General features: G+C 47.9%; 1 protein-coding gene across 1 annotated transcript; it reads right to left on the bottom strand.

The window, feature by feature from the left end:
• Positions 1-241: 241 nt before the first annotated feature.
• Positions 242-6289, bottom strand: MSX2 (msh homeobox 2). Its single transcript, XM_061129524.1, has 2 exons — positions 5848-6289; positions 242-1998 (listed from the first exon to the last, which is right to left on the bottom strand). Exons 1-2 carry the CDS (start codon positions 6224-6226, stop codon positions 1574-1576), a joined length of 804 nt encoding a protein of 267 aa, XP_060985507.1. The 5' UTR covers positions 6227-6289; the 3' UTR covers positions 242-1573.
• Between the last annotated feature and the right edge of the window lie 8711 nt (positions 6290-15000).

Genomic DNA, 15000 nt, shown 5'->3' with positions numbered 1-15000 from the left:
CTCCTAATAGCAATTTTCCGTGAGTAACACAAGCTGCTAAAGGAAGCAGTTCAAAGTCTTTTGCTGTTTTCAATGGACTTCCCTACCCCGGGCTGAATCTGGCCACAGCTCTTGATTGATTCACATTAAAATCATCATAAAAATTACCAGGCCCCCTCCCCCATCTGGGTGGCATTTCTGGGCTAAGTCCAGCTAAACAACACAGAGCGCCTCTTAAAAATAATTGTGACTTTGGACAGACTTTACTGCAATAAAACAAACGTTTAATTTAATTCAGAATAAGAGATAAGAAATAACTCTTCAATAAAATATATAAAATTATACAAGGCACCCTTTCAAAGGGATAAAAGTATACTTGGAGCAGGGAGGGGGGGCTGGACAGAAAGATTAAATACCAAGGAGCTCTATGGGCTGTCTGACAACACCGTTTTTTACCAAGTCAAAACATGGCTTTACCCTCTGCCCCCAACATGTTAAAAAATATATAAATTTTTCTAATAAGTTTAGCACATACAATAGGTACACACAGAGAAAGCATGATTTTCTTCCTTTTGGATCTATTCATTGTTCAAGAATATTTAGCATATAGACAATGGTCACAAGATACTCATTTTTTTAAAGCAATTAACTACACCCCTCCCCCAATTGCCTTTGCAATGCGTGAGGACTGACATACCTAGTGGTTCACAGAAACCATCAATTCCTCCCAACACGCTTTAACTTTTCACTCCCCAATTATTGGAAATGAAGTTAAGCAACAGCCTTGAGAGGAATTAGGAAGGACCTCCGTTTTCCACCTTACCCCCGAGGACTCTCAGGAGTCTCATCTCCTTTTATTGATCTTACAAAAACTTTTAATAATGTGTAACAAACAAGGTGGAGAGGGGGAAAAAATATAGGGCCAAATAGGGTCATGCCTGGTGAGTTTTCAATGTATGTGAGTTTTTAATGCACATGAAAAATGCAAAAACATGGTGTGTCCCTTCCCTGGGAGGAATCTCTCCATATCTACTCCTCATGCAAGTAATGTCTAATTCTAACGTTTGCTCTCCATAAGCTAAAGTCAGTTATTCCATCCAAGGATCACCAGATTTCAGCAATTTTAGCAAATAATTTGTCTCCCCCATAAGAAAATAAACAACAGGTAGACTTAAGCAGTCTCTTTTAGGAAGGTGATATATAGAGAAAAAGGATATATATATATACATATACATATATATATATATATATATACATGTTTTGCCTTTCAAAATAATTTTTTATGTCTGCTGTATAAAAATGTATTATATTTTATTATATATATATTTATATATAAAAACCGTCAGAGCCAATCTTTATGAAAGGAGAGGGTGGGTGGGTGGGGGTCGCATCTGGCAGATTAACCAAGAAAATGGGGCTTGGGTGTCTCCAGTCAAAAGAAGCATTTGGAACTATGTCTGTGGCCCTGTCGACCTAGCCGCTGAGGCTGAGGGTGGTGCATGCAATGTTTGCAGAGAGGGACTGTCTTCTTGGAGAGGGAGGGGGGAGGCTTTTAAACAAACATCCGTCCCGGAGTCTATAGAGTTGGTCTTCCTTAGGATAGGTGGTACATGCCATATCCCACTGGAGTTGCATAGAGTCCGACAGGCGGGATGGGGAGCACAGGTCTATGGAAAGGGTAAGATGCACCGTATAGAGATGCTGCTTGCAGGGGAGAGTTGATGGGAAAAGGGAGGCTGAAGCCGGAAGGCAGCATAGGTTTTGCAGCCATTTTCAGCTTTTCCAGTTCTGCCTCCTGCAGTCTTTTCGCCTTGGCTCTTCGGTTCTGGAACCAGATTTTGACCTGGGTCTCTGTGAGGTTCAGAGAGCTGGAGAACTCTGCCCGCTCTGCAATGGAGAGGTACTGTTTCTGGCGGAACTTGCGCTCCAGAGCGAGGAGCTGGGACGTGGTAAAGGGTGTGCGCGGCTTCCGATTGGTCTTGTGTTTCCGCAGGGTGCAGGTGGTGGGGCTCATGTGTCCTAAGGAACAGAAATGGAGAGTGAGTTAGCAAAAGAAAGTGGCTTTGTCACCAGGTATGTCCATGTGGGCGGGAGGGAGGGGCTCCTCTTCATCGTTCAAAAAGGAACCTCGGTGAAAACCATGAATGGTTGATGTGTTTTTTGGTGGTGGAGGGTTGAGAAGGACCAAACTTTAATGAATTTGTTGTTTTGCTTTAAAAAATTGAAACTTTTTACAAAAAGTTGGGGAGTTAAATGGTGTCACAGAATTTTCTATATGGCAAACAAACAGCATTAGAGATCATGAAACATAAACAGATCCCTGATATGCCAAGAGAGCTGAGGGTTGTCTGAAAAACAAAACCCCGTCTCTTCCTGATGACTCATCTTAAAGGGTGGGGGGGTGTTTCATGATAATCCTCACATCCCTAGGATGCTGAAATAATCACATATGAGAAGGAAAACGAACAGGATCTTATAAACTGAGTTGGTCCCCTCTCTGTACCAGGAAATGTTGGGATTGCATCAGCATATTTATGGAGGATAATTGTGCCGATAAGGTCTGTGGTAAATTAATAGCATCTTTGGATTGGGGAGCAGCCTCATGCAATAAACAACCACACAGCTGTCGTTCCCTCCAGTCTACAGATTATAAAACCTGAACATCATTTCACAGATCTGGATGTGGGATAACTTTCTTGGCTGGGTGCTTCTGTAATATAAACTTTACAGAAGGAGGGAAAAATTAGCTTGCCCATAAATGTAAATGTCAGAGGAAATCATGCTGCCTCCTGAATTGAGAGCATGTGATGACATCTTAGTCATCTCTCCTACCCATTCTATGGTTTGGAGCAAACGTGTAAATGATTAGCTTGTTGCTGGAGTTTAGAAAGAAAGAATAACAAGCAAAATAAAGGTATGCCAATGGCATCCAGCCTCTACATTTAAAATGGATTCAATTATAGGAAGTCACAGGACCGAGCATCCTTGTTTCCATAGAATCAACTAACTTTGGGCTCTTCCTTAAAGGGAATTGGGCCGGGGCGGCGGGGAGGTGTGGGGGGGGAGGTAAGGGACAGATGCTAAACAATTCATTTTCTGCATCTGGCTTTTATGAGCTATGCTAATTTTCCAAACGCAGCCACAGTAGTAAGCACCGCAAAGGGAGAATGCCGCATTTCTTGTTTAGTTACTTTGGTGCCCAAGGAAGTTTGCACTTCATAGTTGAGGGTGACGCAGCACAAGGGCCAACCCAGCCTCCCTTTCCAACAAGAAATGGACTTGTCCTAATGTGACATTATTAACCATCACTTTAAGTGATTAAAAAGAGGTAGTGGGTTCTGCACTCAGTCAAAAACCAGAAGTCTGGGCAATGGATGGATAAGAAACTACCACAGGAGTGCAGACTTTTGCATATGCTAATCCCTAAGTAAGCCAGAGAGCTAGGGGTGCCTACTTCTTAATTTACAAATAAAATAACAACAGAGACTCAGAGATCTGTGAAATCCTCACCCTTCAAAGACTTGACCCCGATGCTTGGGAGAACCCAGTGGTCACAGCACAGACACCAAGCTTTTGGAGTCTACACTTGCCCCTGTGGAAAGGAACCCCACGCCCGGGCCAGTCATTCTGCTGACCTAGGGGCTGCATCTGAATTATGAGTCCAGGAGATGAGTATCTTGCGATATATCAAAGCTATAAGGCTAGGAGGCTTCCTACCCAGCATACCACTCCTCGCCCTCCCAAGGAGGAGATTATACCAAGCAAAACAGCATCGGGTCCTACTGCCTATGAATAACAAAACCTGGCCTGGGTAAGTGGCTCCCTCCTGCCCCAGGCTCTGGGAACCCACTGCTTCTACCACAGGGCTCCCGAGGCCATCTCCAGGCCTAAACCATGACTGACCCATTCTTTGTTTTAAAGTTAAAACAAACTCTAAAGTTTAAAGTTTATTTTAAAGTTAAATCCTTTCTCATAATCTCCAATTTTTCTCATGAGAAGGCCATATCCAGGGCTGCCTTACCTTGGGCCCTGGCAGGCATATTTACAGAACCCCAAGAACCTAAGGAAGTGGAAATCTCTGACCTCTGGACACTACTCCCTGTAAGGTCTGAATCATTGATGTGAGGTTGGGAATTGACCCAGGCCTTTGCATACACAAGACACGCGATATCTGTCAAAACAAATTAAGTTCCTTAAAGTTTCTGAGCCTCTATTTCACCATCAATAAAATGGGTAACTAATACTGATCCTGCAGTTCAGAGTACCAAGTTTTAGAATGCCCAGAGTCCTGGGCTGCCACCAGGTAGGCAATCATTAAATGTCCCCAAGCCTTTCTCGTCAAGCCCAAACTCGATGTGTGCAGATTCCTCTGAACTCTGCTGAAATGTCCTCATCTGTTACCGGGAGGCTGGCTTCGGCCACACAGAGATCAGATAAGATAATATAGTGAAAAGTGCTATAAAGCACTGTGCAAACTTGAGTTTAAATTCTTTGAGTCCTTAATCTCCACGCCCTTTGAATCTTCTGGAGTTTCTAACAGGGTGGAGAAAGACGCCAGAGGGGACCGCCACTGATGTCTGGTTATATGGCCTTGTTCTGTTCACAAAATACTTTGTATCTGAGTTTTCCCAGCTGATGGAAATAGGGTAAAATGTGATGCTCCTAGCTTTGGAAAAAAAATCCCTCCGGAGGCCCCTTCTCTCTCACCTTTCCTAGAGGTACAGTGCCGGCAGAGAAATCTTAAAGGTCAGGAGATATAAGTAAAAGGAGCTATAGGGAATGAATGGTTTGTCCAAATTGCAAAAAATACCCAAGGCCCCAAAATAGATGTAAATGCTGGAAGAGAAATCAGCTCTCCTGGGCCTCTCTGTTTTTCCTTATTGGCAGGAAGCGGGGTGCAGGTGTTTCAGCCTCTGCTTGGTCTCTCTGGGTAGAAGGATCAAAGGCGGCCAGGGCTAGGGCTTGGATACCAGGGTCCCTTGCCCAATTCTGCCACTGTTGGTGACCTGGCTCAAGCAAGTTTAATCCTCAAAGTCTTGGTGTCTGAAAACTGAGATAACCACAGGTCCCGGGCTTCTCCACACACTTCGAGGTTCCAGCGATGACCGGGATCTGGTGAACTAATAAGCAACACTTTGTAAACTCAAGCGCTGCTGGAATGCTGTTAATTATTACTCTGAGCCAAACGGAGCCCCACGCCGCTGACCCCAGCCCGCTCCCAGCGAAGCGACGTGCCGGCCGTCGGGAGATATTTCCTCGCCGCATAGGTGTCTGCCGCCATCCCTCCGAGGGATCTTGCTTCGATTCCCCGGGGACCAACGGAAGATGATCGCTGCTACCCCAAAGTCCGATTAGATTTTAACTCGCTCATCTTTAAAATGAGGGCACACCTCGCAGGGTTCTGAACTTTGAAAAACAGTAAGACACTCCGCTTCTGCCTGGCATATATTCGGGTGCATATTAAACGAGAATCCTTCTTCACTCCCTACGCTGAAACCCCGACGGACAGTGAGAAAAAGCGAAGTGGCCTGAGCGCAGGGCTGTGGGCTAGAGAAAACGACAACCGAGCGACCCCCGCCAACCCAGCTGGGTTCGCCCCTCAAAGACCAGGGAGTTGGCAATTGTATAGCATACTTTGTACAGCTGGGGGATCCCGAACACGCGCTGCGCGAGTTTTCACCCAGAAGGTGTCTTGGATGCCGCTGGACTCTGGGGATATTAAGGGGCCAAGACCTTGCAATGCTTGCTTTAGGGGGCGCATAGTACAGAGGGGCCTCCGTACCCACAGCTTGGAATACTGGCCCCTAGTTCCCTCCGGTACCCCGCGCACCCCATCTACTCCTGGTCCCGGCTCCCGCAGGCACTCACTTGGCGGCGGCGAGTATCTGCCCGGTTCCTGCATCCACGCCGCTCCGTCCTCTGAATTTTCCGACTTGACCGAGGCGGTCTCGAAGGGCTTGACCAGCGGCCCGGGGCTGTGAGCTTCCCGGACGCCGTGGCCAGGCAGCAGAAGCGGCCGCAGGGTGGCTCCGGCGGAGGCGCTTTCGGCTGGCCGTGGGGACGTCTCCTTGGGCGGCTTCTTGTCCGACATGAGCGCCTCCACACTGAAGGGCAGGCTGGAGACCTTGACGCGGCGCTCCTCCGCAGCCCCTTCGGCGCCCCCAGGCCCCGGGCCCGGTCCGGCCACCATCGCAGGGCCCTCCTCATCAGACGAAAACAGGTCATTGCCTTTGGACGGAGAAGCCATGACTTCTCTGCCCTACGTAGCTCCCGGCGCGCGACTCCGCTGGCAACCCGGCAGCTGCGACTCAAACTTTTTTGGGGGGAGAGGGGAGGGGCGCGCCGGGAGCCGTGCCTTTCCTCCAAGGGGAAGTGAGAGACTGGGCTCAGCCAATCCGCGCTGGCCCTGGCGCTGACGCCACGGACGCTCGCCTCCGATTGGCTCTTCCGGAAGAGGCTGGGACCTTTTTTTTTTTTTTTTTTTCTGTTTGAAATAAATTAGGAGTTAATTACAGGAGCAGTCAGCAGAGTTGTTATTAGGCGATCCCTCAAGGGTTATAATCACGCCAAAACTGAAAAGTCTAAGGCGTAATTAAGGCCGATTATTTAAAGAGGAAGTTCGTCGAGTCCCATTTCTTCTCTCTTTTGACCCCTCTTTTAAAAAGGTTCTCCGCTCCAGAACACGTTTAAAATCTGCAACTAACATTGCAAAAAACTTTGATGAAGCTTCTACTCTGGGCCGAAACTGGGCTAACTTAACAGTTTTCGGGGTCAGCACTGAAAGCAAGGGCCAGCATCCCTGTTAAAGGAAATACGACATGCATGGCGCTTATAAGAAGATATTTCGCTATTAGCAAGTGCCCAGCAGCGTTTGCTATTACTGTAACTCCCCTAGGAGAGGGGCCGGAGGGAGTCAGAGAGGTAGGCGGTCACGACAACAACCCTCTCCCAAGTAGCTGGAAAATTTAAAGCAGGGCTTTCCATCTCACACTCAAAAGCAAAACCAGCACACTCTTAGAAACTCGAAATCCTGGCGTCTTCTTTTCCCTGAATCTCCTCACTGGACGAAATCCGGATCCGACCTTTTTCTCAAGACTGCGTGCATTGTGTATTTATGAGTTTGTTTGAGCCTGTGTTTGTCGTGTGTGTTTAGGTGCCAGTGTTCGCCTTCAAGGAGGAGGAGGGAGGAAAAGGCATAGATAATATCTAGTGCTTCCCAACCACCACCACCCCCCACCCCCCCACCCCCAGCAAATCTCATAAATATTGGGTGCCAAGTTTGCACACCTCAGCCTGTGTATCTTTTAGGGAAGCACATTTTTATTCATTGCACCTGGTTAAAAACAAAACAAAACAAAAAAGTATAGATATCCCCACCCCACTTGAAATTATACCCTGGGTAATTATATCTCAAAGCCTTAGTGATGACTGTCTCAGTATGGGAAAGGGGAGAGCACAGAAGCTTCCAAAGTGCAGAGACCAGTCTCACTGCAGGCCACTGGGTCAACATCTATTGCTTCAAATGACTCCTGCTATGCTATGGTTGCCTTTTCCTATATCTGAGTGATTTCCTATATCCCAAAGATGATGAGGTGAATAGAAGTATCCCAGCTCAGGGACTTGCACACAGCAGATGCTTGTTAAACAGTTCCTAAAGCTTTGGAAAGAAGGGACATTGTTTTTAACTAGTGAAATGACCAGACCTTGGAGCTACCTCGCTATGCGAGAGAAACTTGACCTCTAGATCCACTTCCTAGAGCACATCCCTTCACCCCAAACCTCTGCCTGGAGTGAAACTGTGCTGGCCTAGGATAACCAGAATAAGTGTTACTGACTCTTAGAGGATAAAAACACTGCACTGGCCACTTAACTCAATTTGATTAGAAATGGTCCTGAATAAATGATTAAAAGTAAATAAGTCCTAACCACAGCCTTCTCAAACCTCCCTCTTCCACCACTATCAAGAAACTGAAAGTTCAGAGAAAGTTATTTAAAAATTCACACACAATTATGAAAGCTATCTGGAGATACATGCCTTATGCATTTCCCCCTTGAGTCATACTTGATAGTTGGCTCGATATGCATCTCAAATACCGTACGGTAAATCCACATTAAGTTCTGTGCCTTCTAGAGGTAGCTAAGCAAGGTGCAGGGTATATATTTTGGAAGCAAACCTGAAATTCGTTTAGTACTCAGCTGCCAAAATGTACAAATGGTTCAGTTTTCAGTTGGGTGGTACCCAGCCACTGTTTGATAACTGTTCTTGAAAACTCCTTGTTAATATTTGTCAGTTAGGGGACATGCAGACTCATTCCTGAGATTTTTTCTTCTCCTTAAATCAGTACTACTAGAGCTCTTTTGATGAACTTTTCTAGGAGAGGATACGGTAAGTTCCTCTCCCCTACTCTCTGGTCCTGATGTCACGGCAAAGGATGAAAAGTATGAAGCCGGAAATGACAAAATAGAATTAAAAAACAAACAAACAAACAAACAAAAAAAACAACTGGTGTTCTAAGCCAGGATACTAAGTTTTGGTCATGAATAGATGTCCAGGGAGAAACCAGCCTGACTGTCTTGTTTTCTGCCGGCTCCCTCCCCAGCTCCCTGCTGGGGTTGGACAATTCTGGAAAGGGTCTCTCTTCTGCTGTGAAAAGAGTGGAAGCGCAACATAATTCTAACCTTTTATGGAAAGCCCCGTCTGTGCATTTGCTCCTGAGTTGGCTGCGTTTTTTAGAATATTGTATTCACCTCCTCCTGGCCGTGTGACCCTGGTCGCTTTACTTCTTCCTTATGCACCCCCTACTCCGTCTTAAAAAAAAAAAAAAAATCTCTAGAATGAAAGAATCCCTAACCAGGATGACTCTAGTGGCAGTTCCATTCAAGGGGCTAAAGAAAATAACTAGCAGGTGTAGGGGGTCCAAACAAACGCCACCACATTATTGTATATCAAAAGCAGCAACAATTTATTGCTTTCTCTGCCAGATATCCAAAATGAGGCGTGTCGCTCCCTTTCACAGAGTTCATGATGGGTTCTTTGTAAAATCTTCGGGACTGAGAATTCGGCTTGCCCTGAAAAGCATACGGTCCCTTAGCAGAGGCCTGGATTTGGCATGTAGGGAGCATTCAGTAAAGGTGAGTTCGGTGACACATTCGCAAGCAAAAATGTGATGTTCCAACAGGAACTCAGTCACCACTGAGCGTCACCTCTGCTTTAGTATCTGAACCTGTCTTCCAGGGTCTCATTTGTTTCTTCCAACACATCGCTCGGGGCAGAAATTATTTTCCCATGAAAAGCGTAAAGCCAAGAAGCGCTAATTCTGCGGCGAGGTCACGCAGCTGGGAGCGGAGGACCGGGACATCCCCCTTGCAGCGCGGGCGGGTGCGCGCAGACTCGCCGCGCTCCACGTTCGCACGCGCCCCAGCCCCGCGTGGAGCGGCCGCGCACGCGCACCGCAAGTCTGGAGGCGAAAACCGTGAAGTAGTGCGCGCGGACCGCCGCGTCTGCAACTCCAGGACGGGTCGCTGGATCCAGGCGGCTCGGAGGAGGCGGGGGACGGGAGGGGGAGGGGGCTGTAGACGGGCCAGGGCTGCGGGCAGGCGCCAGGCGCGGGGAGATGAAAGGCGGGCTCCGGGGGAAGGGGCTGCGCCGGGTGACCGGCTCCAGCCGCGCCGGGCGCCCCGCCCCCGCTGCCCCGGGCAGAGGCGGCTGCCCGAGCCGGAGCCGCGTTAATTGCTCTCGGCCCCGGCACTCAGCCTGCGCGGAGCCGGGACAACCTCGCTCCAGGAGGAATGACAATTCGCCCTAATGGGACAACCTCGCTCCCAGAGGAGTGACAATTCCTCCTAATGGGCCGCTCGTTAGCGGCCTATTCTCCCGAACCCGGGTATCAGAAGCGGGCAGACAAGCGGGCGCCAACGTCCGCCTGGAATTCCACAACACCGCTCCCCCACCATTCCCCACCCCCCAGTCCTTCGCTGTGTGACCTCGGGCAAAAGGCTGCTCCTCTCTGAGCTCATTCTTCTTACCTGTGCTGTGCGGAGTAGGTGCGGGAACATCAGACCTCACTAGGGCGGGCATATTTCCAGGCATTTGAGAGATCACTTTCTGAGTTAGAGCGCGAAGGCGAGTAGAGAGGGCTTGGGGGTCGCTGCTTGAGGCGCAAAGAATTGGGCTGGGGGAGGGCAAATCCCTTACTTATGAAGTTCTGGACGCTCCAATCTGGCCCCTTGCTCATTGAGGTCTTTCACTGGAGAGAGGGGGCCTTTGCTGAAGTGCTATGCAGATTACACAAAACTAGCGGAAGCCTGAGTGTTCATGCCTTCCCATTTTACAGATGAAGAAGTGGAGGCCCACGCAAGAGAGAGGCCGGCCTGAGATTTGCTGGGGCAGAGTCCGATTCTGCACAGCCCCCCTGGAAGAAGCCTACTACAGGGACATCCTCGGAGGAGGACAGAAGAAATGGAGGCAGACGTTGTTCCTCTCTCTAGAGCCTCACAGCCTCGGAGAAGAGACGGCCGGTTCATGCAGACGCAGTTGTTCCTGGTCACAGCAGGCGTGAGGATTGCGAAAGGGGAAAGAGAGTTTTGAGTCTGCTCTTGTAGTTAGTTCCCTATTCAAATCCAGGCCCTGCTTCTTACCATTTGCCACCTGCACAGAACTGGGGGCCTCAGTAACCTCTGTTACAAAAGATGCCCAGTCGATAGGGTTGCTGGTGAGGACTAGGAGAGAAGCCTCAGAAAAAGCAGGTAACAAGGAATGTGGCAGCCCCAGGCACCCCCACCCAGGAGTGGCTGTAAAGGCTGTGCTTCCATCCTTCTGGAGGGTTTCAACAGCCTTCAGTTTAATCAGTCACGTCACCTCTCTGCACCATGGTTTCCTCATCTGTAACAGGGCAATATCTAGCTGTTGGTAAATGTTGGCTGTTAATATTTCTTAAGTCATTGTTGATAGTATTTTTTTTTTTTTTACCATCGTTTTCACACACATCGGTGATGCAGTGATCCAAAGCTGGATAACTTGAGGCATGAGAAAGTAACGTTTTTGAGCCTTTTTTGCCCCTCTCTGCAGAATGGGTGTAACTACCCACCTCTTGACAACTCTGTCAAGTGAAGGTTGGGGATCAAAAGAAGACGAGACAGTCTAGACAGACAGCACAGGGTATCTCCCATTTCCCAGCCTCTGGGCACTGCTCGCTGGCACCTTCCCACTTCTGCCTGCACTGGAGAAAGGTTCCCACGAACAGAGCCCAAGCCCCCATTTATCTGCACAGAAAGACCCAGAAGGCTCCCTGGAAAAGGTGACTCCAGGAAGCTGGGTGGCTGAGGTTCTATGGAATCAGTCCAGTCATCCAGGGCCTCTTGCCCAGCCATTCACAAATCTCTGTCCTCCATCTCACTCCTCCTCAGTTTGCCCATCTGTGAAAGCAGGAAAAATACCTGTACTGAACTGGGTTGAAATGAGCTTTAAACCACAATTCAGTAACTGTCAGCTCCCTCCTATACCTTAAGCAACCCTGTGATGGAAAGGCCCTCATTCCTGCTTAAGGAGGAGAAAATTGAAGCTTAAGGCTAGATAAGAGTTTCTCACAACTAGTAAATACCTGGCAGAGATGCACATCAGGGTTTGGCTGATTCTAAAAATGTCTGTATTTTGCCTGAGGCAGAAATTGCTATAAAGGTGGGCGGAAAGGCATCTGGAATTGCTTATAGCAATGAAGTATCTACTATTCCCATTTTCTTCCAATTAGACAGATGGAACTGTTGAGTCTGGGATGGGCTTAATTAGTAGGGAGAACTCACAGAGAAAGTGTATCCTGTTTTATGGATTCCCAAATAGTTCAGCAGTAATCTGAAATCTCTCTTACTTAGTGGCACAAATTGGGTTAGCTTCAAAATGCAGCTGACTGGACTTGGGAAGGGGAAAAGGAAATTTGAGGAGTTACTTAATAGACATAATTGTATTTTTTAATTAATAAAAATAGAATCTCACCCAGTTGCCCCACCCCCAGTTGCCTGGTGGGGAATAAGCAAGGTTTGCTTTACCTTAAGGATGAAGACAATTAGAAACAATTATTCAGAGCTCTGTTAGTCATTTCTAGAGGAGGGGTTGGGGCATTGGAGCTGAACCCAGAACTTGCGCCAGCCTTGGGAGGGGGCAGCAGGTCACCACTGGCAGCAAAAACAGCGCACCTTGAGCTGTAGGCTTTGGAAAAGAGCTTTCACATCCAGGACTTGACTCACTCCTCAGGATCACCGTTGGGCGTGAGATACCCTGCTCCCTCCTACACCCTCCAGGTCTCATTCTAGTCCATCACCTCATTTCACCGAAGTGGTAACAGCAGCTCAGAGAGGTGTAACCACATGTCTGGGGTCACAAAAGGAGTCTGGTGGGTGAGCACATTGGTTCTGTTTGAGGGGCACCCTCTGCCTCTGTTTGAGGCAGAGACCCATCCTCTCTGGGTCAGGTCCAGAGAGGTCTGATATCAGGGTCCCTGAGATCTGTCCTGCCCCCTCAGATCTGTGTTGGGTGCCCTGCAGAGCCCCTGACACATTGAGGAGGTCAGTAAATACTGATAGAGTACGTGAATAAATTCAGGTATAGAAGCAGCAACTGGCTGAGACTGTCGGTATCTCTCAACCTGCTCGGAAGGTCACCTTTCCCAGTGACAAGGAGTGAACCTTGAATTGTGAGGGGCAGACTCACCGTGCCTTAACAATTGGAACTGACGCTGATGCTGATGCTGGATCCATGCTGGGAGGGGTCAGATTTTTAAGTTGTCACTAAAGAAAAACTGAAAGCTCATTTTACCCCAAACCCTTAACTTGCTAGACTTTCAATTAATCTCCACCTTCCCCCTCCCCCTTCTGTCGTTTCACAGATGGAGAAAGAGTTGGGGAGGTTGTTACCTTCCCAAGGTCATGCAGAACTAAGTGACCCAGTCAGCATTTGACCCCAGGTGAATCTGACTCCAAACCCCAAACTGATTTCTCTTTATCATCCCCCTGATCACATTTCTTGTGACATGACTTGACAGCAGCCAGAGAAACTCAGCATCACATTGCTCTCTTCCCGGCCCACTTTAGCAATATCTTGACTTTGTGGCATTTCCCAGAGTTCCTAAAACAGGAGCCTGTTTATTCGGTAGGAGAAAAAAGAAGAAAAAGACCTAGGGGTATTCAGAAACACATATACTCATAGTTTGAATTTCTCCTCCTCCCAATAGTAGCAGGCAGTGCTCACCAAGTACTGAGTACACATCAGACTCTGTCCTCAGCACTGATGTGTATTCATTCATTCAGTCCTCACAACCCTATTTGGTCAATGCTAGTTTATCATCATTTCACTGAAGGGCAATCTGACTCTCAGACATGGAAAATCTGGGTGAATATAATTTCTGTTTTGAACTCTGCCTGTGCAAAGTGCATCCTCTCCCCATCCTCTACCCACCTTTCAACCCTAGAAAATAAAACTCACCATCATTTGAACAGAAAAATGAATTTTATTAGATCCGCAATCTAAATACAGTTAGGCCTTCCTCATAACACTCATACTGTTCGTAACTTAAAGTTTTTATGTATATGGTAGCTGTGGTGGTTTAGTCGCTAAGTTGTGACTAACTCTTATGACCCCATGGACTGTGGCCCACCAGGCTCCTCTGTCCATGGGATTTCCCAGGCAAGAATACTGGAGTGGGTTGCCATTTCCTTCTCCGGGGGATCTTTCCAACCCAGGGATTGAACTCAGGTCTCCTGCATTGGCAGGCAGATTCTGTACCACTGAGTTACCTGGCACCTGTCTCCATGGTAGCATGACTTTTGCAAACGGATGCAGGCTTTGTGGGGAGGGTGGGAGAGTGAAGAGAAAGGTCCTGGGCCTCAGCCAAGAACAAGGGTCCTGAACTCCACCTATCATTCACTGGCTGGATGACTTTAAGCAGATCCTCCCCCTTCTAAGGTCCCCTGTTCACCTCCCTGGCAAATGAGGGGAGTGAAGTTGCCTTTCTGGTTCTGTAGTTCTCTGATAAAGGAATGAGTGAACGAAAAATTCATCCTGTTCCTCATCCTATCTCTCACCAGGATGCGTGAGGGGCCCAGGAAGGTGGAGGCAGAGAGTGGGCCGATCCCAGGCAGTAGTGGGCGCTGGAGGAAACCCCCACTTTATACGGGGTCAGCTGTGTATCCTGGGCAAGTCTCCCCTTCTCTGAACTGAGCCTCTTTCTTCCCACCCCCATTCCTCCGTAAGGGGCTAGGCACCCTTATCTCACGGTGACGGGAGGATCAATGGGCTCATGGATATAAAACTCTAGGAGCGGTTAGTCCGCTCCCATCCCCTGGTGCCAGTCTCCTGTGTGAGAAAGGGAGAAAGTCTCCGACTCAGCAGATGAGAAGCCTGGGAGGAAACCTTGTGGATAATTGTTAATGATACAATTAGAGCTGACACTGTTGGTGTGGACAAGTGCAAAGAGGCTTATGAAAATGCTGCTTGCTAAGAATCCTCGGGGCATTTGGGCACCCCAAAAAAGCTTTTGCCCCATGGTGGCACAGCCCTTCCCAGAGAAAGAATTTTACAGTCTGTGGACCAAGCATGAAGTAACATCTAAGCACGTGACAAGAAGTTATTCTCTTTTCAGTGATCTGATAATCCTCCCATTATACTCAGGAGGCTGTCTTGGTACAGCTCTAATACCTCAGTAATGATTGCTAACCTCCTGTGGACAAAGCACCAGGGTTCAGTCTTCAGGAGACAATAGCATCTGGCGAGATAAGGACAGGCTTGCTTCCCTTTCTACTAATTTTCAGAGTGAACCCATCCCTGGCTGATAAATAATACTGTAGCATTCATTTCCTTTTACAAATCATTTTTGTTGTTGTTTTAAAATGAGAGTTTGGTTAAATGTTAATTAAATAATACTATTGTGGGTATTGGGATAAGGCCAACAGTCATAATGATTGTTCTTTGACAAGGGAACAGTCGTGTAGGTGGATGCCTGAAATTCAGGTTAGCACTGATTTACAGGAGAG

This window comes from Dama dama, chromosome 25 (assembly GCF_033118175.1).
Source record: "Dama dama isolate Ldn47 chromosome 25, ASM3311817v1, whole genome shotgun sequence".
Lineage (NCBI taxonomy): Eukaryota > Metazoa > Chordata > Mammalia > Artiodactyla > Cervidae > Dama > Dama dama.
Note: the sequence above shows the minus strand (reverse complement) of the source record. Positions and strands in the feature narration are given on the sequence as shown.

Coding starts and splice junctions, on each gene's coding strand:
- MSX2 (XM_061129524.1), bottom strand. CDS start 6,226: ATGGCTTCTCCGTCCAAAGGCAATGACCTGTTTTCGTCTGATGAGGAG. Junction 1,999..5,847: donor CAGATACTCGCCGCCGCCAA/GTGAGTGCCTGC, acceptor TCTGTTCCTTAG/GACACATGAGCCCCACCACC.